Raw genomic sequence first — 26,593 nt, forward strand, 5'->3', positions numbered from 1 at the left:
AAATTTACATTTATGATAGTTTCCTCCTCTCTATCTTCTCTGTCATTCTTTCTGGAACTCCTGTAATTTGGATATTAAATATTCTAAAATGATCTAATAATTTTACTTTATCTCTCATATTTTCCAGTTCTTTTTTTTTTTCTTCCTAGTGTTGCTGTCTTATTTCCTGGATTTTCTTAAAGTTACCTTTCATTTCTTTTATTAAAATTTTAGTTTCTGCTTTTAATTTCCAAGAATTTTTTATGTTGTTATTCTCTGGGTGTCTTTTAAAAATCTTCCTATTCTTGTTCCATGAATGTTATATCATCGTTTAACTCTATACAGAGTCCCATGATAGTTTTGAGGAAGTGTTCTTTTGTTCCACCATTATTTCTTTGTTTCCTCTGAATTGTTTTTTCTTTTTTTGTTCGTTTTTGTCTCTCTCTTCTACGTTAGATGCTCTCTTCCATCATCCAGTTGTTGCTGGCTATCTCCTCCTATTGAACAGTAAGATGCAACAAAGCTACTTAGAAATAGTGTATGGGTGTGTATGTATGTGTGTATTTAGGAGAGGAAGACTTTTTGGTCAGTGGGCTTCACCGTAGCTGCCTATTATATACAAGTATTTTTTTTTTTTTTTTTTTTTTTGTGGTATGCGGGCCTCACTGTTGTGGCCTCTCCCGTTGCGGAACACAGGCTCCAGACGCGCAGGCTCAGCGGCCATGGCTCACGGGCCCAGCCGCTCCGCGGCACGCGGGATCCTCCCAGACCGGGGCACGAACCCGTGTCCCCTGCATCGGCAGGCGGACTCCCAACCACTGCGCCACCAGGGAAGCCCTACAAGTATTTTTTTTTGGCCCAGGTAGCATCCCCAGAGGGACATTCTTTCAGCCTGGATGGTATAACGCTAATAGCAAGGGTTCTCAGAGCTGAGGAGGGGAAAAGGAGCCCAGGGTCCTATCATTCAACATGTGGACCTTCATTTAACTCCCTGGTTTTAGGACAGCACCCTTATCCTCTGAGCGGTGGCAATAAATCCAGAATCTATTGGGGATCAACTTCTGTAGAAAATAAACCTCTAGTTTTCTGCCTGGGTTGGGAGGACTTGACTATGCTGGGTTGGGGATGGGAAATAGGGATCTCACAGCTTCTTACCCACACTTTCAACTAATCCACCTATTTTGGGCTTTACCTTCACTCTCTGGCTCTCTTGTTTCTGAGCCTGTCCAAGGTGTTGCTTCACTCTGGTTTTCTCTGGTGAGCTAAATCCACTCATGCCTCTGCTTGGTGACTTCTGAAATTGAGTTCTAATCTGTCCTTGACATTATACAATCAGTTCTCATCATTTGCAAAAATTATGTTCTATGAAGTCACTCCAAACACCGAATTAGTAAATACTGAACCATGCTCCAAGGAGAAATACAGGGTTTAGGTACCTGCAAACCTTGTCAACTAATCAACACATAACCTTGTGTTCAATGTACTTCTGTTTAAAGACAGCTTATTTAACATATATGATTGATTCATTAACATTGAACTTATGGCCAACAGCACGATAACTCATGCCTGAATGAAGCTTATCCAACACACACATTTTCTCCATATGGTGCATCACAGCCCGCTTGTGCCTAGGGACCTAGACAGCACTTCAGTGGTTTGCTTGGGTGCCATTTTAAACAGCAAAATCAACAATAAAAAGCACAAAACTTTGAAAAATGTTTCCCTAAATAGACAGTGGAAAGGATGCTTGTTTACACTGTGAGAGCTGAAGCAAGAAAGGAAAGGGTCACCTTGTTCAACCTCAGTTGAAAACATGAGCATAGGAGGCTTAAAATTTTCACCACCTTGAGCCTGTCCACAAATGACAGTGAAAGCACCATGAGTATTGCTTTTTGGGTTTAGAAATAAGTTTTAGAGAGTAGTCAAGTTCACAAATACAGAATCTGCAAATAATGAGGATCGACCATAGTTTATTGCTCTTTTTCATTCTGTTATCTTTTTAGAGTGGCTTCAGGAAGGATCAAAGGGAAACAAGTAAGATAAATGAGCATATTAAATCCACCACCTTTAACTGCAAGTCTCTGTCGTTCACCCTAGTTATTTTGTATAGGACCCACTGATACTACTTGTCTACAGTGACATGTCAGATCTTCGTAGCGCAATCTGCCTCTTCCATACTTATGCATCCCCAGTGGGCTCATCCAGGTGCACGTAACACTCCTCATGTGGTCCAGGTCCTCTGCAATTAGCTGGGTCGAGCCTGACCTTGTCACAACATAACTGATGGCAATGTGTAACCAGTAGTGTGCTGGACCTGGCTCATACTGGCTCACAAAAAACAATTGCTAATTTCTCAGGAATTTTGTGAGGCCATTGTTAAACATGACCATTGTTAAAAATCAAATCGCATAGCTTACAATTAAGTAAATTACAACAACCTCTGTTAACAACAGAGATAGTAAACACTCAAAACTCATCACTTCCTGATTGTTTACTATTAGCTATATTCTTGAGGTTATTTACATGTCTTGAACCTCTCTGGTGAAAAAACTATATCACGGTGTGCTACTGCACATCTCTCCCAAATTCACAGTCAGTGACATGACATTGATAGTTTAAAATTAGCAGTGACAGAAGTATTTATACTATGGAAATGAGCAGATGCTTCAAATCTGGACTTTTTTCCCCCAGAGAGCCCATTGTTAAACATTCACCAACATATCCCTATAGCCTGAAAAATTGTGTGGAATTGAGTAAAAGTAGAAATTGACTGACAAAGGGAATGGGGAAGGAGTCAGTTAGCTAGATCCAAAGTTATACGTTAGCTACTTGGATGTTTATTAAGCAGAATAAAGAAGAAAATGAAATGAAGACTGGCAGACAGAGTCACAGAAAAAGAATCTGGGTCTTTCTTGCAATGTATTTATTATAGAATCTGACCCAACTGAGCCACAGGGTCTTGTATATATGAGCTTGGAAAAGGTAAACTTTTATAATTAACAGATGGGGATTAAAAATTACTGATACCCAGTTAGAATCATATTGCCTAGGAAACTCGTGTGAATAAGAGATGACTGACCCATATAATAGGTTATTTCACTGACCAGTTAGTACTGTTGTGAAATTAGAGTAAAAGTTAGTGTTTTCCCTGAGCAATAGCTCTAGGGAAGTTTGTTGAAATAATTATTGCAGGAAAATCCAGAAGGAAAAAATCATATTTAAAATTACTTTATGAAATTTCTACTAGTTGTAGATCCTTGTGAAGTTCAAGTTACTGGCTTATAGTATAAAGTCAGTAAGTATTTTTAGGAGATTTAAATGTGTTAGATTTAACTTTAAGTGCCTGCAATCAGTTGATTCCAAAGAGTTAAAAAAACGAATTGACTGATATATCCTTGGAAAGGCAGTTAAGCAGGGGAAAAAAATCAATGTAGAAGGTAAAAACAGAAAATAGTATTGCTGCTGTCCTTCATAGCTATCACTGTCATGAAAAAAAACTGCTTATAAAGACTGTCATACAGAGTGAAGTAAGCTAGAACGAGAAAAACAAATATCGTATATTAACACGTATATGTGGAATCTAGAAAAATGGTATAGGTGATCTTATTTGCAAAGCAGAAATAGAGATACAGACATAGAGAATAAGTGTATGGATACCAAGGGGGAAAAGGGGGGGTGGGATGAATTGGGAGATTGGAATTGACATATACACACTACTATGTATAGAATAGATAGCTAATGAGAACCTACTGTATAGCACAGGGAACTCTACTCGGTGCTCTGTGGTGACCTAAGTGGGAAGGAAATCCAGAAAAGAGGGGATATATGTATATGAATGGCTGATTCACTTTGCTGTACAGCAGAAACTGACACAGCAGTGTAAAACAACTCTACTCCAATTCAAAAACAAAAAAGAAAATAGTAGTGCTGCTGTCCTTCATAGCTATCATTGTCATGAAAAAACTGCTTATATTTTAAAAACAGAATGATTCCTCTTCATAGTCACAAACATATTGGCGTGTAGGGGAAGGCGCACCCCTGGGCATACTGTCATACTGATTCTTAGTTTTTGTCCCAAACTCTGGTTTGGGGACCCTTTAGTGTAATGTCTCTGAGGGAAAAAGAATTGCTGACAGGTTTATATATTAAAATTTGCTTCACAAAGATGATCCTTGCTTGAAGTGTTAGCCCTTTAAGTAAACTGAAAGACTTCACAAAGCTGCTCAAGGGAGAAGGCAAAAATATTTTTCCTGGGTTGTTTGGTATAATCTCCACATAACAGAGACTTTGTGAATAGTCCTATCAGATTTCTTTTTTCCTTTTCTTTATTTGAACTGTTCCCAGTTCGTGTCTCACTTGCTTTTAGTGCTGTGTTGTTGCATTTACATAAAATCATCCTTCAAGATTACAATATTAATCTTAAATATGGGCCATCTTTGGCACCATCAATGTATTCATTTCTTTTTTTTCAATTGGGATATAATTTACATACCATACACTTTGCCATTTTAAAGTGTACAAGCCAGCGGTTTCTAATGTATTCACTACGTTGTGCAACCATCACCACTGTCTAATATCAGAACATTTCCGTCACCCCCAAAAGAAACCCCATACCTATCAGGTAATTTTTCAGGATAAATACCTAGAGTGGAACTGCTGGGTCATATGGTAATTCTATGTTGAAATTTTGAGGACCTGCCAAACTGTTTTCCAGTGAATTCATCTCTGCTAGGCTCTTACCCTTACGTCCTTTATTGTTTGGACCCCTCCAAATATGTGTCCCTCTCTGGTATGTTGTGCCAGTTGTGATGTTCTGTGAGAGAAATGACAAGGAAGAGGTGCTGCTTGAGGTAGCGTGCAAGTCACTGATTTTTGTTTTGTTCTGTTTGTCTGAAGCTTGTCAGGAAATATTTAAAAACCCATATTCCCAGAACTGCTGTATGTAGACTCATTTGTCGTTTATGGTCTATTCTGCCTTCACCTTTGATAAATGGCCACATTCTGTGTTCATCTTCTTGATGATGATGATCACATCACAACTCATTAGCTGCTTTCCTTGTGTGAGGCACTGTGCCCAGAGCTTTGTATACGTTATTTTATTTAATCCTCACAGTGTGCTTCTGAGATGGATATTTTAAATTCCCTTTTCACATGGCCAGACCAAGGTTTAAATCAGTGAAGACACTTCACATAGCTGGAGGCTGACAGAACATTAGGAAAGTGCTGCCAGACTGGGGCCTCCGACTCCTTGGAAAGGTTTACCTATTCATTCTAGTTTGTCCTACTGTATTTGAAAACTGAGATCATACCTGAACCTATATCAGACAGAAAGGAAAAAAGAAAACCTTGGACAGAACCACCATGTAGTTTCAAATTCTGTACCTGAAAAAATACACGAGGGGAAAAATGACCACAAAAGCAGCATGCAATTGCTGTCCCACTTCTGTAATATATGAGTCTACTCTCCATTTTTTTTTTTTATTTTTTGCGGTACGTGGGTCTCTCACTGCTGTGACCTCTCCCATTGCGGAGCACAGGCTCCGGACGCGCAGGCTCAGCGGCCATGGCTCACGGGCCCAGCCGCTCCGCGGCACGTGGGATCTTCCCGGACCCGGACACGAACCCGTGTCCCCTGCATCGGCAGGAGGACTCCCAACCACTGCGCCACCAGGGAAGCCCCTACTCTCCTTTTTAAATGACACTAGGAAGATTTATTTCTTCTTTTCACCTTAGTATGACATTTTAATGTTGTCCATTACACATAGACATCATAAACCTAGAAAAATGTACACTAATGATTATTGGCTTTTAGATCCCCAAGATGAAAATTCTTTCTCTCCAAGAGTCATCATGGTTGTGGCTTTTCAAATGCAGAAGCTGTTTTGTGCCTCAGTGGACCCCCCTTGCTGCACTGGTGCCAAGGGAGGTCATCGATTGCTTAAGCAATAGTGGTATAAACTGTAGCAGCTTTTCCCTAAATGAAAGCATGGCCACTGGTAGCATAGTAACAAGCAGTTCTGCTTTATAAATAGGTTTGCCCAAAATGCTTGTGGATTTTAAGACTATTATAGGAGTTTTTAGAAAGATATATCTTAGGCAAGAGCATGAAAAGGCAATTCATAAGAGAAGAAATACAAATAGCCAATAGGTTAAAAAAATTTGTTCAAACCTCTAGTTATTGAAAAATGTAAACTAAAATGAGACATAAATTGTTTATTATTAACAGGTAATATATGCACATGGTACAAAATTCTAGAATACAAAATTATATACAATGAAAAGTATATTTCTCTCCTCCCATGCTCTTCTCCGGCCACTCCATACTCCTTCTCAAAGGCAAACACCATTACCAGTTTGTTATTTTCTTTTTTTGGCCGCGCAGCTCGTCTTGCAGGGTCTTAGTTCCCCAACTAGGGATTGAATCCAGGCCCCAGGCCCTGGCAGAGAAAGTGCCGAGTCCTAAACACTGGACCACCAGAGAATTCCATTACCAGTTTTTTATGGACTCCTTTAATGGTTGTCCGTGAACGTGGGTGTGTGTATACATATACATGCCTACACGTATACATCTGTGTATATATGTATAACATACATACATACATAATATTACACACAATCTTCTACACCTTGCTTTTTTCACATAACTGTTATTCTTATAAATTTTTACACATGGATACATATATATATCTGCCTCATTCTTTATCCCCCTCACATTTTTTTTTCCCCTAACATTTTTTAAATAAAAAATTTTAAGCATACAGAAAAGTTGGGACCTTGTTCTTTTTAACAGTTGCCTAGTATTTCATTATGTGGATTACCACAATTCATTTTACTAGTCCTCTATTGACATACATTTCAATTATTTCCCATCATTTGCCTTTATAAAATAATGCTGCAATAAAATCCTTATACATAGGTCATTTGACATATATGAGAATGTATCAGTATGGTAATTCCCTAAGAGTGGAATTGCCAGGTCAGTAGTGTATGTATTTTTAGTTTTATAGATGTGGCCAAACTTTCTCCGTGGAGATTAAAGCAATTTATGGTTATACTCCAGAGAGTTGCTGTTACCCCATACTCTCACCAAAAGTGTTATCAAAAATTTGATCTTGGGGCTTCCCTGGTGGCGCAGTGGTTGAGAATCGGCCTGCCGATGCAGGGGACACGGGTTCGTGCCCCGGTCCGGGAAGATCCCACGTGCTGCGGAGCGGCTGGGCCCGTGAGCCATGGCCGCTAAGCCTGCGCGTCCGGAGCCTGTGCTCTGCAATGGGAGAGGCCACAACAGTGAGAGGCCCACATACCACAAAAAAAAAAAAAAAAAAAAAAAAAAAAAAATTTTGATCTTGGTCAGCTTTAATGGATGAAGAACCAAGATACTATTTTTTCCTTTTGTTTTGGAAAATATTTTTAAATAAGAGAATACCCAGTGTTGGTGTAGGTGTGACAAAAAAAGGAAGACTCATACATGCAGGTAAAAGTAAAATTGATTGAGTCAGCCTTCCTGTAGGGCTGTGTAACATGTGTGAAAGTCTTTTCTAAGCATGCTTTTTTTGACCCAGCAATTCCACCTTTAACCTAAGGAAGTAGTCAGACAAGTGCTTATAAGAGAAGAATGATGGAAAAAAACAAATAAATAGACTTTTAAAACTATTATGCTGTAGCTATACAGTGGATACCCTGTTAGTATTAAAACATATGCAGAGCCTGACTTATTATCATGGAAAGATGTTTATGATTTTTTGGCTACATGAATACACAGGTTACAAAACAGTACGTTCAGCATGATCCCATTTAAGGGGAAGATACAGAGAGATAGATACAGAGATATGCAATTTGAGAAATAAATACCATTACATAAACATATACAAGCAGATGTTGATCTATCTATCTATCTATCTATGCATATATATACCTGGAGCAGTGTCTGTAAGAATGTACATGTTTGTAACAGGACATATGATCATTATATACTACCAAAAATATAGATAATTTTCCTTTGCTTTTATTATGTCCTATATTATAAACAAATTTTTATAATTAGCATATGCTTTATTTATTATCACAAAATAATACAATGGAAAGAAAATTTCATGTGGAATCCATAACACCAAATAATCTATGTTTGTACATGTAGTTGCAGTTTATTCATTTCCATGGCTTAAATTTCATTGTGTGAGTGTAGCACAATTTCTTTATCCGCTGTCTTGTTGACAAAAAATAGAGTTGTTTACAGTTTTTGGTATGTGCAGGGACATTCTTGAACTTGTATTCTGAAGAACATATCATATGTTTCAGATGGCTTTATAACTAAGGTGGAATTTCTAGGCCACAGTCTATGCATATGTTAGCTTTAGTAAATGCTGGTAGATAGTGTTCCAGCATGTTAACTGCTAGCAATGCATAAAGAGTTCTATGTGTTCCACCTCCTCCCCACACTTGGAGATGTCGTTATTTTCAATATGAGACATTCTATTGGTAATCCCATGACAATTTTAATTTGAATTTTGCTGATTACTTATGAGATTGAGCTTCTATTCATATTCCTAGTGTCCATTTGGATATCCTCTGCTTTCTATGCCAGTTCATCTTTTGCTCAGTTTTGTACTGTTTTTTTTATTATTATGTTTTTATTGATGTATAAGAATTCTCTGTATATTCTGGAATCAAGGTTTATGTATTAAATATTTTCTCTTAAAACAAAAATCCTGCTGAATATATTAAAAAGTCACTTATTGAGGTGACATTTATTAAGTGTCTACCGTGTGTGAACCCTCTGGTCTACGTGTTGGGGAAGGGACAGAGACCACCTAAACATCCCTATCCTCATGATCTGATATATAAATTGTCTGAGTACTGGAGTGGGCTGGGAGTGAGTGAGGAGCACATGATTCTTATTTTTCTTTAAAATTACCAAATTTCAGTTGGTAAGAATTATCGTGATGATGTAGATGTAACGCGCAATTGTTTAACAATTTTATCTGCAAGCTGCATTTTCATTGTCCCGGAGAAGAAGGCTTTTATGGCAGCTTTTTTGGCTAAAAGTAAATATCCACATGCAAGACAGTTTTAGCTGACAACTCCTTTCCTTCAGCTGGAAGGAAATAAAACAGCATAGAGCTGGATTCTAAGATGTATATTGCAGGGAAGAAGATGTATCTGTAATTAACTTAGAAAGTACTGTTTGTGTTTAACTTCACCCTAATTTTTCAGGATGAACAAATTGCACATTAGATAGGGCAGGCAAGAAGTAAGGCTTTTAACAAGTGTAAATGTTTTTTTTCCTGGTTGTAATTTCTAAGATGAACTTGTGTACTTTTAATTTATACACTGGTCTGGAGTAATTAGCCCTTGAATTGTCTATATTTCTTTAGAAGAGGGACGGACCATAGAGAGCATCTTGATTTTCTTAATCTTCAGAAGAAGAATGACACCCTTCATTGAAAATCATACACTAATGCTCAAAAGGAAAATATAGTCTTGCAGATGTAAGCTAAATACTTAAAATAATGTCATTTATTAATATTTTTGCTTTGCAAAAACCACAGTATATATCGTATGACTCATTTTCCCCAAATCACTTTGCCTGGTAGATTTTGAGCATTTTTCTATCTTTACAAAGTTTGGAAAGTGAAAAGAATTCAAATTCTCTCCAACTACCGGGTAATTAAGTCTTGTTTTAATATCTTGTAGAGTGATGTCTTTGTTACATAAGTTACCTACTGAAGATTTACTAACGAGTTTTGGACAATAGAAATGAACTGTTGTCAAGGCCAAATGTGAACTGCAGGCTACTAAAAAATCTTGACAGGATAATAACTGGAATAACCTGTAAGCTGATACACGATATGGAGGCATCTGGTTCCTCTTGGCGGGATACTGGGTGACAAAGCTAAACTCCTGGCTCACTTTTCTCTACCACTGCTCTTTAGATACCAGGATTCTGAAGACCTGGTATGTAGCTTTTTAAAAAAGACCTTATATGTGCACATGAATTCACAATGTGCCCAAAAAGGTGGAAGGCAGGGTAAATTTCTGTCTCATCTCTGTCCTCCAGACACAGTCCCTTTTCTGGAGGCAGTCCTGGGTAACAGTTCCTCAGGTGTCGTTCCAGAGATAATCTGTGCATATCAAGTGCATAAGGACACCTTCTACTTATGCTTTTATACATATGGTCATATAACTTATTCACTGCTCTTCACCTGCCTTTTTGTAACTTGACCTATTTTGGAAATTGTGCCATCATGATACATAGCTGCCTTATTCTTCTTAAAGTTTGTTTAGTATTCATTGCATTGTATAGCTTGACCATAACTTATTTACCAGACCCCCACTGGTGAATATTTAGATGATTTCCAATCTTTTGCTAATAAGACAAGCAGGACTGCATTGAATAACTGTACCTTCATCATTTTGCATACATCAGCATGTCTGTGGGACACATTCCTAGAAATGGAATTGCTGGATCAAACAATCTGTGCATTTTTTATTTTGACAAATGCTGCCAAAGTGCAGGAGCTGTCATACAAGTTATACTCCCCCCAGCAGGGTATAAGAGTGGCATGTGCTTTTAAATCCTAGACCTAGCCTTTGTCACGAAGGGCGTTTTTTTCTGAGTCTAGTCACAGTCCCTAGCCTCTGGGTTCACTTGTGTTATGTTGGTGGCTTTCTGTCTGTAATCGGGACTTATTTTTCAACACTCCTGGACGCTGTGGGTTTTTTTCCAACTACTTGAGGTCGTTGCTTAAGCCTCAGTAGGAAATAGGCTTATTTTTATGAGTTTCCCCATAGACACGGGGATTAAGGGGGTTACTGATGTTTCAGAGCCTTTCAGAGTTTAGGCGATGCAGAAGCATTAGAGGGGTTAGTTTATTTTCCTTAATTTGAAAATCAACATAGGAAGGTATCTTCCCACCCTCAAATAGAGAAATAAACTGAAGGGTTATTTTTTTGTTTTGGGGTTGTTTTTTTTTTTGCGGTACGCGGGCCTCTCACTGTTGTGGCTTCTCCCGTTGCGGAGCACAGGCTCCGGACGCACAGGCTCAGCGGCCAAGGCTCACGGGCCCAGCCGCTCCGCGGCATGTGGGATCCTCCCGGACCGGGGCATGAACCCGTGTCCCCTGCATCGGCAGGCGGACTCTCAACCACTGCGCCACCAGGGAAGCCCCCAAACTGAAGTTTTGACCTTTAACGCTAGAGTGTTGGTGATGTCTTATGGTTATCACTTTACCCCTGAGCCCTCTCTGCTAGCCCCACGTCACACGCTCTCCTGGGCCTGGATCCCCGTCAGCTCTCCCTGGGACACCGTTGGGGGCGGGTGTGCGAAGCCCTCTCCCTCTGCGGCTTCCTTCCCTATTCTGGTTCCTCTCCTTCATTTCCTCTTCTCCTTCTTATCCAAACAGCTTTTTATGACTTCTGTTGGAACTTTACCACGTCTGCCTAAGCCACCAGCATAACACAACAGGTTCAGGCACAAAGCAGAACGAGCTCCCTTTGATTTTTATATCTACAGATCTTTCTCCCCTTGCTTACTATTTTGTAATCTTTGCTATAGTCTGTATTCCAAACTTCTAAAACATAAAGAACCCTTTCTGTTCAATTACGTAAAGCACCTAGCTCACCGTGCTTACTTAAATATATGATACTGTGGTTAGTTGAGAGAGATTTTTTTCAAAAACTTACCTTTAAATTTATTTTGATTTAAATATATTTATATTTATAAATGAATTTATATATTTATAGAAATATATTTTTATATTTATATATTGTGTTTTAAAATATAAATATATTTATAAACTATAAAATTATGATGGCATTTCTGTAGGTGATTTCCCAGTGCAGTGTTCACTAAGACTGAACATAGAGTTAAACGTTATCACAGTACGTACTTACGTTCCTTAGAATGATAAGTCCAGGTAAACAAAGGTGGTGAGCTACCAAGGATAGTGGCATTGCTGCTGTTTGGTACCATTCATCCCATGTTGGTCTTTCGTTTATGGAGTCAGGGATTGCTTTAGTCACATCATGATATCCAGAAAACAGAACTGCTCCAAGAGTGGCCCACAGAGTGGTTGGTGGTTTTCATACCTGACTGCAACAAGGTAAGCATAGGAATTGGAAATACGTGTTCAGAAACTTTCAAACCCATATGACAGAATTGAACCTAAGTTTAAAAAATTGAGCTTATATTTTTCTATATCTTTTGCAAATTTTTTTCTGAAAACTCATTTTATTTTATTCTATAAAATACCAATCTATTACAGTTTAGATTTTGTAAAGTTATCTCGAAAATTCTTCAAATGTTGGTGACTCTCTAGCCTATAAGGCAGCCTATAAGTGCTCTTAACATCATTGCCCTGGCTTGTTTTCATAGTGGGACAAGTGTGACATCCCCATGTAAGATGTGAGGGAATGAGACACAGTGACAAAATTTCTTGCCTCAGGCTGCTGCATATACTGGGATTAAATCTTTCCCTTCTCATTTCTGTGATCAGACTACAAGGCTTTGGCTTTTCACATTATGATATTTTAATTAGAATCTGAGAGAGTGAGTTGAATAAGAAAGTTAATTCGTGAAAAGAATCCTGCAATTTTTTTTTTATCCTTCAAAGAAAAATGTAAATAGCATTTCCTCCCATATTATTTTTCCTTTACTGTCATTTTCTAAAACTAAAGTACCTTGCAAGATATTTAGGACAATTTTAACACAGTGGCTTTGCACTGAGAGAAAAAAAAAAAAATCTCTGTGTGCTGAATGTTTTTTGTTGCGGTACGCGGGCCTCTCACTGCTGTGGCCTCTCCCGTTGCGGAGCACAGGCTCCGGACGCACAGGCCCAGCGGCCATGGCTCACGGGCCCAGCCGCTCTGCGGCACGTGGGATCCTCCCGGACCGGGGCACAAACCCGTGTCCCCTGCATCGGCAGGCAGACTCCCAACCACTGTGCCACCAGGGAAGCCCTGAATGTTTTTAAGTGCTGGTGGAGAGTATATACATAATAAAATTGGGGGAAATTTGCAAGCCCCACAATGTCATCCTTAGAAGGAGGTTTGGGTTTCCATCCTGGCCAAATGAAGACTCAAGGAGCCAGAATAAATATTGACAACATCTCCAATTCTGAGTGTGGATGCGACAAGCCTTTCCTGGGTGTGAGCAGAGTCGATGGAAGTTAGGATGCCAGACGTACATTTCCCCATGACACGTGAAGCAGGAAGAACTGAGGGATGTTAGATGAGAGAGAGAATGAGACCATGGGACAGAGGACTGAAAAGAATAGGGATGGGTGGGAGGCCTCCAGGGTGGCTGAGCCTCAGTCTCATGGTGACAGACCCTGTGGGTGGGTCACTTCCATTTGCCAGGGGTTAAGGGCACATTTGGAGCCTAGCCTGAAAATGTGTTAGCCTTGGTGATTCGACTTAAGAGCATTTGGTGAAAATTTTTGCTTTATCTCCTATTATCACGTTTAGGTATTCCTTTTCTACAATGGAAAAAATAAATATAATTATAAGTTTATCAATCACAGCAGGTTATGTGTCTTTTATATGTTAAATACATGTTGTAATATAAATCTTTTGCCTTGATGAGAAAATTTGGGTGCAGTTGTCTTTTTATAATAATGGTGTTATGTGTGTGCTGTAATTTTCTCATGAAAGTGTGATCTGAAATAATCTGAAAGGATAACTGTTCTTGAGATGTTGTTAATATACACTTATAAATAAGTTTTTATAAAAGTGGCACACTACCCAAATTCTTTTATTGCCCCCAAACATATCTATCAGCCTTTTCCGTGTATCTTCTCTGTCTATATCTTTCAGACATGACTGCCTTATGTAGTTTTTGGATCGAGAGTCAATTGCTTAGCTTTAGTGGGGTTTTGCAGGAACATCTACATATTAAGAATCACTTAACTGTTTGTCATACTGACCATTACTGTTAGTATATTCAATTAGTAAGGATTTTCTGAGTGCTCACTACAAGGTTCTGTGTCTGTCACTGAGATTACAGAAGAGCTACCTTCTATTCATTCATGCATCCACCAACCTGTTGAAGTACCTGTGATGGACCAAGTACGGTGCCAGGAACTTGGGACAAGCTCCCTTTTACACAGAACTGATAGACCCTGTAAAATGGGGATAATATCTCTTAAAGTTATTATGAAACTTAAATGAAATAAGATTTCTAAAGCACCTAGCACAGCCCCTGAATCATAGGTACTCTGAATGATATTTTTCCCCAGGAATGGCAGAAACTTCTTTTAAGCAGCTTTTAACAATTCACTGTGAAGGTAAGCTGAATCTTGCTTAATAAAGAATGTTAACTTACTGATTAAAATAATAAGCCAAGGGCAAACACATTAAATATTTTCTCCCACTGGACTATGGATGGGAAAAGCCAAATTGGGAGGTTGCTAAAAGAATGAAGAGTAAGAGTATTAGGAGTCATATGTAAAAGAATTATAGAATAAAAGAGCTTTTAAAAAATATGTAAGTGTAGTATTTTACTTGCTTGTAGATGCATTCTTCTTGAGTATTGGCTTTTAGTCGCTCTTGACGTTTCACCTGGAGAAGGGGAAACCATCATATCATTGATTAATCTTGGCTATTCATTATTACAGTGAACTCTCAGGAAGTTCAGGGTAAACATCAGAAACAATTACTATTACAATAACTTAAATCTAAGAAGACAAAGCTAGTGCTTCCTCTAGGGAATATATGCATCCTTCCACCTGCCTTCTAAAGTCTGATAAATCTTTCAACCTATGTTTTTTGATCGGTGGGTAGTGTATCGGACATGAATTTGAATCTGGTCAGATTTCCTTAATCAAAAAGTGGGGATTTTTGTGTGTCCTGTGAATAAGAGTGAACCCCAAACTCGAAAATCAGCTGCAGAGAAAACTGTTTTATGACATAATGGCTTTTCTATATTCAGACTTTTTATATATCCAGCTTTGTCATTCCTTCTTTACCTAGAAATAATAACTGACATTTGTAACAATTCCCTTGCTTGACTGATACTATTGCCTGAAGCCTTTGAGGGTATTGTTCTTTATTTTATTTTCCCAGTGCTATCCCATGGGACGTTCTGTGATGATGGAAGTGTTCTATGACTGTTCTGTGCAGTGTGATAGCCGCTAGCCACATGTGGCTATTGAGCTCGTATAACTGAGGAAATGAATTTTTAATCATATTTAATTTTAGTTAATTTCAGTGTAAGCTTAAATAGCCACCTGTGTGTATTGACTGCCATTTTGAGCAGCGCAACTCAAGACTCTAAATATTAATTCACAGGAGTTAAAATAGGTTTCAACATAGACAATATTGAGAAAGTTGGTAATGGGAAATTCTGGCTTTCCAAAGAGCTTATATCTCAAATATTCCATTAGGAGTGAAATTTTTCAAAAGGAAAATCTTTATAATATAAATTCGATGACAAAGTGTGTCTTCTTTCAATCTTGACTTTCGTTTTGTCTTTCCTATTTTTCTGTATTTTTTCAAGTTGGTAACCTCAACCAAAAGCATTTTTTTCAGTTATAAAAATTAGGCCAACAGCTTTATAATTTCTAGTAGTATTTCTTATGAGAAAGAGAGAGAAGAAACAAGGAAACAGAGAGAGTTAGCCAGCCTCAGATATTCTTCCTTGGGCTAGCGTGCTTAGTGCTTTAAGAGGGAAGGTCCAAGACGATTTCTGTTAATTCCTTAGGATGCATGTCGTATGGCATTTGGTTTGTTTAGGTAATGTCACCAATTTTATCTTTCCTTCATGGCTTTTCATGTTCTCTTCCCATGAGTTTGCAGATGACAGCTAACCTTTTTAAAAGTCAATATTGAATTTTTTTAGAGGCTGGGCTGCATTTACCCACAGCAATATCTCTTTGCTTTCCCTTTTTAAAATCAAAACACTCTTTTAACTTGTAGAATGTAATGTTTATGCCCCTAAAAAATGTTGTCTGTTGATTAACTGAAGATTATATTTGCCAATTTGCCTTCTTTGTGTATAAAATTTCAATTAACTGGAATATTTCTGGGGCTTGTGGCTGACTAAAAGGAAATGAAAAACTTATTCATACATACATCATTTGTTTACTGATCGTCTGTTTCATGCCAGGTACTGTTTTGGGTATCAGGAATACAAGAGTGAACAGAAGAGACAAAATGCTCCACCCTCATGGAGCTTAAATGCTAGAGGAGGAATCATTTTGTCTCTGCCTCTGTAGATAACTTTTCTAAAATATCTCTTTCTTTTCATCTTACTAGTATATAACTTATCAAAATCTAATGTGTTTCTTTGGTTGGTTGGTTTTAAATTAAGATTTTTGAGTTGCCTCAAAGCTCTCATCCCTTCAGACTGTAGGTGTAGAAGTTCTACTCTGAATCACTTAGGAAGCCTTTTAACAAATATTGATGCTGCCCCCTCCTCCCCATCCTGATTTAGTTTGTCAGCGATGGAACATAAGCATCAATATGTTTTAATCACCCCAGGTGAACATCATATGCTGTCAGAGTTGAGTACCATTAGCAAAGAAGAGTTAGATTACTAGCTTGAAGGGTACAGAGCCTCTCATATACACTAGAAGATATTTTGAAACCTTATGATATGGGGACTTCCCTGGCAGTCAGGTGGTTGGGACTTTGCCTTCCAGTGCAGGGGGTGTGGGTTCAATCCCTGGTCAGGGAGCTGGGATCCCACATGCCTCGAGGCCAAAAAAACAAAACGTAACACAGAAGCAATATTGTAACAAATTCAATAAAGACTTTTAAAATGGTCCACATCAAAAAAACCTTAAAAAAAAACCCTAATGATATCAACTTGTTTTGTTTCCATTTGTGATTATAAATTGGGGTATACAAAAAGCAAAGAAGAAATGGGATTGAAGGTTCTCATTAACTTCTCTCCCCACCTCTTTTACCTCAAATCTAACATTTTATTTACCCACTTATTTATTTAACAGCTATTTGTATGCCAGGTGTTAGGGATTCAAAGATGAACAAAGAATGAACCCTCTCCTCTAAGAATTTACAGTCTAGTACAGAAGTTTGCAACTTCTTTTAAATAAAAGGCCATATAGTAAAGATTTTTGGTTTTACAGGCCATATAGTCTCTGTCACAAGTATTCAACTCAACTGTTGTAGTGAGAAAGTAACCATAGACAATACATAGACAAATGGGTATGCCAGGTTTCAATAACCTTGACTTACAAAAGCAGGCAATGGTCTGGATTTGGTTGTAGGTTTTAGTTACCAGTCTCTGGTCTAGTAGAAGAGAGAAAAAAATAAATCAATAATTACTGTACAGTGGGGTAAGTAATCAAAGCAAGCACAAGTGACTTAGTAACACAGGGAAGGGGCATCAAATTAAACTGGGAGTTACCTGAGATATTTAGGGAAGATTTCTGAAGGAGATGCTATTCAAGTGAATTATAAGCATGGGCTGGCATTTGGAGAAAGGTAAAGAGAGGATTTTCCAAGCAGAGGGCTAAATATATACAAAGTATGGGCATGTAAAACAACAATGCCTCTTATGGAACCTAAAAGAAATTCAGTGGGCTAGGATGCAGGTTGTCTACTTTAGCAGGAGAGTGAGGCTAGAGAGATAGGGCCTTAGCTATGAAGTGAGAAACATGGGTATGAAGCTGAAAGTCTTGAGGGGAACAAAGAAAGGATTTTAAGCAGGGAAAAATAACATGTTGCCTACCAGTTGGAAAGAGGGAGAGCCAGTAGGCGACCATTATAGTAATTCAAGTGGAAAATGATGAGGGTTAAGAATGATCAGGATGGGATGGATATGAGAGCCATTTAGAACAACAGACACTATTTTTGGTGACTGATTTCAGGGGGAATAAATGAGAAGGAAGCAACTTAGAACATTTCTAGACTTCTGCAGTGGGTGACCAATGGTGTAATTTATGTAGAGAGGAGGAGTCAACTTGTAAAGGGATACAAAATGGTGAATTCAGTTTAGGACTTTGAGTTCAAGATAAATGTATGACACTGAAGTGTAGCTATACAGTCAAAATGGATTACTACTTAACTGGAGAGGGAGATGTGGGAGTCAATGTTCCTAGTGATAGATAAAGCCATAAATTTAGATTAGATCAACTATAGAGAGTCTATAAAGTGAGAAAATAGAAAGGACAAGGCCTTGGGTAACACGGATATTTAAGGACAAGAACTCTGAAGGAGCAGTCATGCAGAGGTGGGAAACTAGAAGACAGGGCTGTTACACATGAAGGAAGGAGATTCAAGGAAAAGGCAGCTGTCAGTACTGAGTGCTGAAGAGAAGGAAAGAAATGTGTCTCTGGGAATGTGTGGTATAAATGCCTTCACAGAAAAGAAAGTGAGACCATAGAGATGGGGAATTTGATTCTGCTCTCCAGAAAAGTATGTAAAACAAGTGTGGGTAGCTGAAACACTGCTGGTGGGGCCAAAAATTGGTGGATGTTTCTCAAGGGATGTTTGAAAAACTGTATTGAGAGATTAGACTGTTTAACAATGAGTAATTCTTTTAGAAAAATCATACCAGGAAAATAATCAGATGCTCTATAGCCTGTAAGGATGCACAGTGTCATTTTGGATCATCTAATTTGATCAACTCCATGAGACATGTCCTACAAGTGCTTACTGATATGAATGACATTGCTCATTTTAAATGTTTTATCCTTCAACCGTGGCCTCAGACCAAATTTGTTTTAAGTTGCCTTTCATACATTAGATTTTTTTTATTAAGACAGATTTTAAATATTGAAAACTACAAAGTGTATAGTAAGCACACATGTATCCATACCCAGATTGAAAAGATGTAGACATTGTGTCATATTTTGCATATGCTTTTTTAATATAACATTGGAAATGCATGTTAAAACCCCTTTATACCCTTCCCCAATTCTATTCCCCTCTCTCCCTCACACCTTTATGGTTGATTTTTTTTGCTTTCTGACTTTGTTTTTATTATTCATATATAATTTATAGTGTTTTTTGGTATATTTTTAAACTTTAGATAAATACTATCCTGTCGTTCATGTTATTCTTGAGGTTTTTACTCACTGCTGTTTTTGAGATTTATTAATTATATTACAAATGTATCTCTTCTGAAAACTCTGTTCATATTTCATTAGCTGACGATTCCTCAATTTATGAGTCCGCTAGCTCAGGCCCTGGCACACAGTAAGCATCCGATGCATGTTTGCTGTTCTTATTAGCATGATTGTTAATACTAACCTTTTTCCAAATCTTTGCTCTTACAGATATTGTGCATGTCTCCTTCCATCCTTGCATAAGTTTCTTTAACATATATAACTAAAAGTCATACTTCTGGTTGAAGGGTGTGCATTTTTTTTAGATGTTGCCAAAATTCTTTCTAAAGAAGTGGTACCAGTTTTTATTTTCCACCAACACCGCATGAAAGTTTCTGCTTCTTTGTCAACATTTGGTATTGTCAGACTAACATTTTTGCCAGTCCTATACCTATTAAAATGGTATCCCATTGTTTGCTTGAATTTGCATTTTCCTTATGTTTATCGAGGTTGAGAATATTTCCACATCTTTGTTGTTTCCACATCTTTGCCATTTTTTGTTAATTTTCTGTTCTTATCATTTACCCATTTTTCAACTGGGTTGTTATCTTTTTCTTATTACATTGTAGGAATTTGTTGTATATTTAAATACTAATCTTTTGTCTGTTATAGCTCAGATTAATGACTTATTTGATTTTTTAAACCTGAAAACATTACTTTTATCAAAATAATTCATGCACATGGTAAAATAAAATAAAATGGTACAGAAGGGCACATGACAAAACACAAGTCTCTTGCCCCATCCACCTCTCAATGCCCAAGCTCACTCCCCAGGTACACATTTTTACCACTTGTGCTTTTAGTTCTCTTGATGACTTTTTCCATAATGTGCTTATACCACTGTGTAAGTATCCTGATTTATCACCTTTGAACATCTATTTGTTCCATGCTCTGAAAGGTAAGGTAGCCCCACCGTTGGCAGCCCCAATTCTCATTCTCATCATGCAGCATACTAACCAGCTTCTCCCATCTCTTTACTATCTTTCTGAATTTTGTTGAAGTCCTTCAGATCAATCAACTATTCTTTTTTTTTTTTTTTGCGGTACGCTGGCCTCTCACCGTTGTAGCCTCTCCTGCTGCAGAGCACAGGCTCCAGACACGCAGGCTCAGCGGCCATGGCTCACGGGCCCAGCTGCTCCGCGGCATGTGGGATCCTCCCGGACCAGGGCACGAACCCATGTCCCCTGCATCGGCAGGCGGACTCTCAACTACTGCGCCACCAGGAAGTCCTATTCTCCTTTTAACGATGTTTGTTTGCTTATTTAGTTGTTTGTTTTGTCTTCACTTTAGATCAGATAAACTCAGAAGCAATTGTGAAAGGCAAATGCATTTGCTCCCTCCAACAATTACTCAGAAATTACCAGCTGTAGCCCAGAAACCTGTTTTTTAATGACTTATTTATGATTTTTCACACTTTGAATACTTATGGAACTGAAATTAGAGTCCCCTAAATTACATTTTTGTGTGACTCAAATTGAACAGTTAGAGAGACAAAATGAACTTTTAGATTTATTTTGAGTTCTTTCATAATCAGCTATTTCTGGCATACCTATTAGTTCCAAAGGTGTCTGTTAGTTGAGAACTGTGAACAGAAGCATCTAACCGTTCCTCAGAGTAACAACTGCTTTCACATAGCCCTCATTCCGACTGGGTTTGGGGTTTAGTATCATTGTGGGGAAGAATAGTGTTTTTCTCTGCATCTGAGCTTGAGAGACCTAAGCCCATCTTTCCTGTTATGTATTCCTGATGTTAGGCTGTGAATTTCCCTCAATGATGAATAGCTTCATTGAATTTTCACTTCCTACTCAATTTCTTCACAAGTTAAAAGAAAAAAAATAGCCAAGAGACCAAAAGGCTTCTACATACAGAAAGTAATAGCTATGCTTTGTAAAACCATGCAGTTTTGAGCTAGAAGCATTGATCTTCAGTGCTGCCTGGTGATTGGTGTTCTCTGCAGAGCCAAATATTACCTGATTTGACCAGTTCCTCTGCTAAACTGGAATCTATTCCTCATGATTAGATCCTCTGAAGATAAGATATGCATATATGAATATGAATAAATATGCAACACCTTCTAGAGCAGTTGCAGCAATGATGAAAGGAAAATTTTATTTGGAAGAAATTTATTTATTTAGAGGAAACTTAGAGGAAAAAATGTTTACCATAATTTTGTGAAATTAGTTAAAATGTTCACTGTGGTCATTGCTGGGTAGAAAGGTAGCATGTAATTTGTATTTTCTTCTTACTAGTCTACATTTTCTAAAATGAATGGATGTATTTTCTGAAATAATATACAAAAGTTTGTTGGTTTTTATTTTAAAGGCAGGTGCTTTATATGATGATGTTACTACTACTGAAATAGTTCTCCACTGGACTATATTAGTTTTGGACAACCACTGCTTATTATGTCTTCCTCTGAGAAACGTTCCTGACCTAGTGCGGAGAAACCGTCATGTTGCTCTGTCACTAAGGCTACAAGGTTGCTGTTTGTTTTTACGGTGCCCATTGGTCATTCATACTCACTTAGCATCCCATGTGCTGCTGCCTTCTGTGGGAAGATACAAAGACAGGTATTGTGGGAAGATGTCAGATGAAGTGGGGACCCCCTTCAAAAGAATGATCATGTTTAACTTCTGAGAGTTTACAAATCCATCTATCAAAACAAATGGGATGGAGTTCTGTTGTGTACAGGGTGATGTGCTGGTTGCTGCACGGATCTTAAGGGAGATTGATGAATGGCCACTGGCTTCCAGGAGCCTGTGGTCAGGCTGGGAAGATAAGACTTGAGTGTGGGAAAATAATTTTTTGAAAGAGAGAAAGAGAAATGAAAGTTTAGTACAACAATCTAAAAGTTGTCCCACGCTGTATATAGTCACTGAATGAATGGTACAGGTGCTAAATGCTAGAATAAGGAAGAGACCACTTGTGGCCTTGAGTGGGCAACAAGGCCAGCACGAAGCTGGAAGGATTTGAGCTGAAAGTGGAAACTACAAGGCATGATAAGGCATGTGTTCATGAATCCTAGAATGTTCGTTATTTCTGCCACATTCCACTGGTCAAAGCAAGTCACAAGGCCAGCCCAGATTCAAGGTCAGGGAAATAGCCTCCATCTGTTGATGGGAGGAAAGGCAAAGACATAATGCAAAGGGGTGTAGTCCCAGGAGCATGTGACTCACTGCGAGCTGTTTGAAACAGCCCTAGCACAATGGCTGATAATGAAACTGTGATCAAGTTCTCTGGGCTTGCTCTTATATGTAAAGGAGAGCTTTGGGAATTTTTTTTTTTTTTTTTTGGCTGTGTCACTGGGCTTGCGGGATCTTAGTTCCTGTAGTGAAAGCACAGAGTCCTAACCACTGGACCACCAGGGAACTCCCTGGAATTTTTTTTTCTCTCTCTTGTAACTGTTTTCTCATGTTGATAACAAAATGTAATATTATTCTTATCCGTATTTAACATAGTCAGGTAGCACATATATGTAGTCTTTCTGGTTTAAGATAAAAGTACTGTTCATTAATGACTGTTGATTATCAAGGTGTTCCTATTATCGCTGTCCTTATTTGTGTTCAGAGGCCAAAGTTTAAGTATCATTGACATCCAAGGCGGTGTTTGGTAGAATGCAAAGGGCAAGAGCTTTGGAATCAGACTGATTTGGTTTAGATTCCTGGCTCTGCAACATATTAACTCTGGGACTCTTTCAGCCTTCACATCTTCATCTATAAAATGGGGATAATAGCATTTCCCCCTGCAGGATTGTTAGCTGTCCTTGCTAGTTCTGTGTTTCTATACTGAGAAACTTTAGCTTTCATTTAGTTTTTAGAAACTAGCACCGCTGTTTAAAGATTACTGTCTGACTTAATTTAGTAGGATGTACTGTATTTTGTTTTTGACCTTTTATGAGAGTCTCTCAGTGACCTACACTTTTTTTAAAATTTTTAATAACATCTTTATTTGAGTATAACTGTTTTACAATAGTGTTAGTTTCTCCTTTACAACAAAGTGAATCAGTTATACATATACATATGTTCCCATATCTCTTCCCTCTTGTGTCACCCTCCCTCCCACCCTCCCTAAGTGACCTACACTTTTTAAATAAAAATGCAAAATTATACATTCTCCTCTGAGTTGACATTTGACATTTCTAGAACACAAATCCTTTTTTGAGCTGCTTTTTGTGGAATGGGGCTTCTCAAGCTTGGACAGGCTTGGGTTTCTCACCAGGATGCCCAAGTGTAAGTGGGCCACAGGCAGGGGGGAAGGCGAGCCTCTACAGATAGATTGCTCCACTTAGTGAAGGAGTTAGTTCAGTTCAATAAGCATTATTTTCCCCTGAGCAGTTTGTGCTTAATTCTAATGACTTAATCGTGAAGCTGGGGCATTGTTAAAGATTTATGATCAATAATTATAAAATAATCATAATAATGGCTACTATTTATTGAGTACTTAATATGTGCCAGGAACTGTGTTAAGTGCTTTATATGCATCATCTCATTTATCCTCAAAACAACCCTAAGAGATAGGTGCTATTATTATCCTCATTTTTAAAACCTATAAAATGACACAGCAATTTATGAAAGTAGTATAGTACATTCTATAAAGTTACAAATACAATAGGCAAAAATAAGAAAATGAAAACACCATATTCCTACTATTCAGAAAATATTAGTGTTAACATCTTATTATGTGAACTTCTGAAATTTAGAAAACTTATTTATCTCCCACCAAGCCTAATTTTTAAGATTATTGTCTAAAAACATGATAAAGAAATTCTGTTTTTAGATGTAGAACTTGAACATCGGCCCTTTCTTTTAGTTTGCATTCCTGTTTTACTGTTATGTAAACAATACATAAACAGTACTGCATTCCTGTTTTACAGGAATCATAATCATTCCTGTCTTGGATGAATCCAGCTGAATATCAGACAGGTTGTATTCAGCAAAGGGCAAAAAAATAAACATATGAATAGATAAAAAATTATTCCAATGTGTCATTTAGCTATTGCTGGGGAACAATCACAAAATCTCATTGGCATAAACAATAAGAATTTATTCTTGATTACATACGTTTGGGTCAGCTGCAGTGATTCTTATGCTACAGGTCTGCAGATCAGCTGAAGTGCCTCATTTGGGGGCCCAGGCTAGAGGGTTAATAGCTACCTTGTTTGTTCTTCTCATAATAATGGCAGAAGCAAAAGGGGACAAGCCCAGTAGGGGATTAAGTAGATAAACACATACATCCCAGAGGCTAAGTTAGATGTCAAGACTGAAGTTAAAACGATGGGAAAGATCGTACCTACCATGAGTGTCCCTGGCCCCAAGGCCAAGGCAAGGGTATAGACGTATAACAGTTCTACAGGGAAATGAAAAATTAGGACTAATTTAATCTACCATACTTCCTTCCATATGTGTATATTTATTTATCTACCCATCCATCTATCTTACAAATAAAAGCATAAATATATACACATAAGTACTATATACTGTACGTATATACACAGACATACAAACAAGATAAACTAAAACTTGTAGCTGTGTGTGTCAAAATTCTTTATGAAACACGAAAATGAGGTGGCATATGGAAGCAAGGTGATCAACTAAAGAAGCTAATGTAATAGACCTGGTATAAACTGAGAAGGTTTTGGAGAATGTTATGAGTATTGAAAAACATAATAAAGAGTAAGTATAGAAGCATTTCAGGAACAGGACTAACAGAAATTTGATGAGAGATTGGATACTAGGGACGAGGATGGGGGGAATTAGGGTTAAAATGGAGTGAATGAGAAGATATTAAAAATATCGACAATTCTGTGAGCCTAGGGAACTTGAGGAATCATACTAGCATTGACCAGAAGGAACTTGTGAAGGGTGACTGGAGAAGGGTTGGTCTTTTCATGGTTAGGTTTCAGGTATCAGCAAACATCAAATTGGTCATGGTCTCCAGATGACTGGGTTTGGTGGTGTGTTGAGACAGGAGCACTAATTAGCTGTTCTTGTGACCATGGCCCAGTTCCTAATATCTCTTCCAGCTCTTAAATTCATAATACTTTTACCTTTATTGAGACTTAGAGTTGGAGCAATCTGAACAAAGTATTTTCCCAAAGAGTTTAGAAAGAGAGAAAAGAACAAGATTTATACATTCAGGGTCAGATGATGTCCTCCAGATAAATGTTCTTGGCCAGCATAGTGTTGTTGTTCTTGTTTCTTTTTTATTCTTTTTCTTTCTGTTTATTTAACTTGAGAACATGTAGGCTGAATATACTTCTCTAGTCCAGCCACAGACTCCAGAAAGCCCTCTTGTCTTAAATCCACCCACTTCACACGTTTACATTAAGTCCTAGATCTGGAAGACTTTTGGGATTTTGATCCCTGCTCTAGGGCTTAGGGTTTACTAATTGCTGATGAGAAGGTGGAAAATACTCAAAGAAAAATCAGGAAAAACCAGAGGTAGGTGAGCACGGAGTCATGAAAGTTGAGATTAAATAGCATTTTAAAGAAGTACTAAAATTAGCTGATTGGTCCAGAAAGTTGAAAGTCAAGCCTGTTAAAATCTTTCTTGTTCCTTTACAATTTGAGGAGATTTTCAACTCTGCCAAGAGTGGAAACAATATCTTTTCTATGTTCTGAAACTTTATCTTACAGTTAGGTAACAATGCTACCCTCTACAGGTGCTTTGTCAATTTCAAAAGAAAGAAAAGGAGGAAAGGGCAAGGACACGGGAAGAAAAAGGAGAACAAAGGATTTAAAGTTGCCTCACTGTTCCAAATAATAATAGAGTTCTTGTCTAGAATAACCCAGGTGGAACAGATCTTTTTGCACACTTAGCACTTTTCCAGAAGCAATGCGAAATGTGGAAGTAGGTTTCCTACGTGTGGATGTATTCAAGACTCTTTTTTTTCATTAACTATTTTCTCTAGCTTAAATGTCTCTCCTAACAAGCTGTTTTTCTGTTCAATCCCTTCTGTAGAAATGACTTGTTGATGGTCTGTCGCCAATTGAATATGGAAGAGTCTGTGGCTGAGATCATGAACCAACTGGGCGCTGATGAAAATGGGAAGATTTCCTTTCAGGATTTTACAAGGTGCCGCATGCAGCTCGTCAGAGAAATTAGGAAGGAGGAAGTAGGCCTTTCTGAGAAGTCAGACAATTTCTGTAAAAAGAAGAAGCTGAGAGACAGAATTGCTTCCTGGCCCACGAGCAGTGACAACAGTTTGGGTAGGTACAACCCCATGACAGTTGATAATGCACCCCTATCCCTACTTTGTGACCTTCGTGAGACTGGCCTGCCCAGCCTGATGCCTGCTTGTGCCCAGGCTGTCCTCTGTACCACACTTGCTCTGGGTGAGCACTTACTAATCCCCCAGTTCCGTCCTGTGGCTTCCCAGTTCCTGGTTTACTGCTTTCTTTATTTTAGTTCTTCCATTTCCCGAGTATAATAATGCACTCAAATAGCTATTGGGGAGGAAGGGCAAACTGGATGAGAAAGGTGGTAATTGAATCAGCAGGCCTCAGAAACTCTTTAGGGACTTCTTCAAAGCTTGGTTCAGATCTGCA

At 38.2% G+C, this 26,593-nt stretch overlaps 1 protein-coding gene across 2 annotated transcripts in view; it reads left to right on the top strand.

Moving 5' to 3' along the window:
* Window positions 1-26,593, top strand: part of MCC (MCC regulator of WNT signaling pathway) — a 427,170-nt gene that overhangs the window by 44,610 nt on the left and 355,967 nt on the right. For both annotated transcript variants that reach the window (XR_010840207.1, XM_067031436.1), the window contains exon 2: window positions 26,007-26,254. Coding sequence is in view for 1 of the 2 variants with exons in the window: in XM_067031436.1 (XP_066887537.1) it covers window positions 26,007-26,254 (248 nt within the window). In the remaining variant the exon portion in view is untranslated. The remainder of the gene's footprint in view (window positions 1-26,006; window positions 26,255-26,593) is intronic.

The sequence above is a fragment of the Kogia breviceps genome, chromosome 4, assembly GCF_026419965.1.
Source record: "Kogia breviceps isolate mKogBre1 chromosome 4, mKogBre1 haplotype 1, whole genome shotgun sequence".
Classification (NCBI taxonomy): Eukaryota; Metazoa; Chordata; class Mammalia; order Artiodactyla; family Physeteridae; genus Kogia; species Kogia breviceps.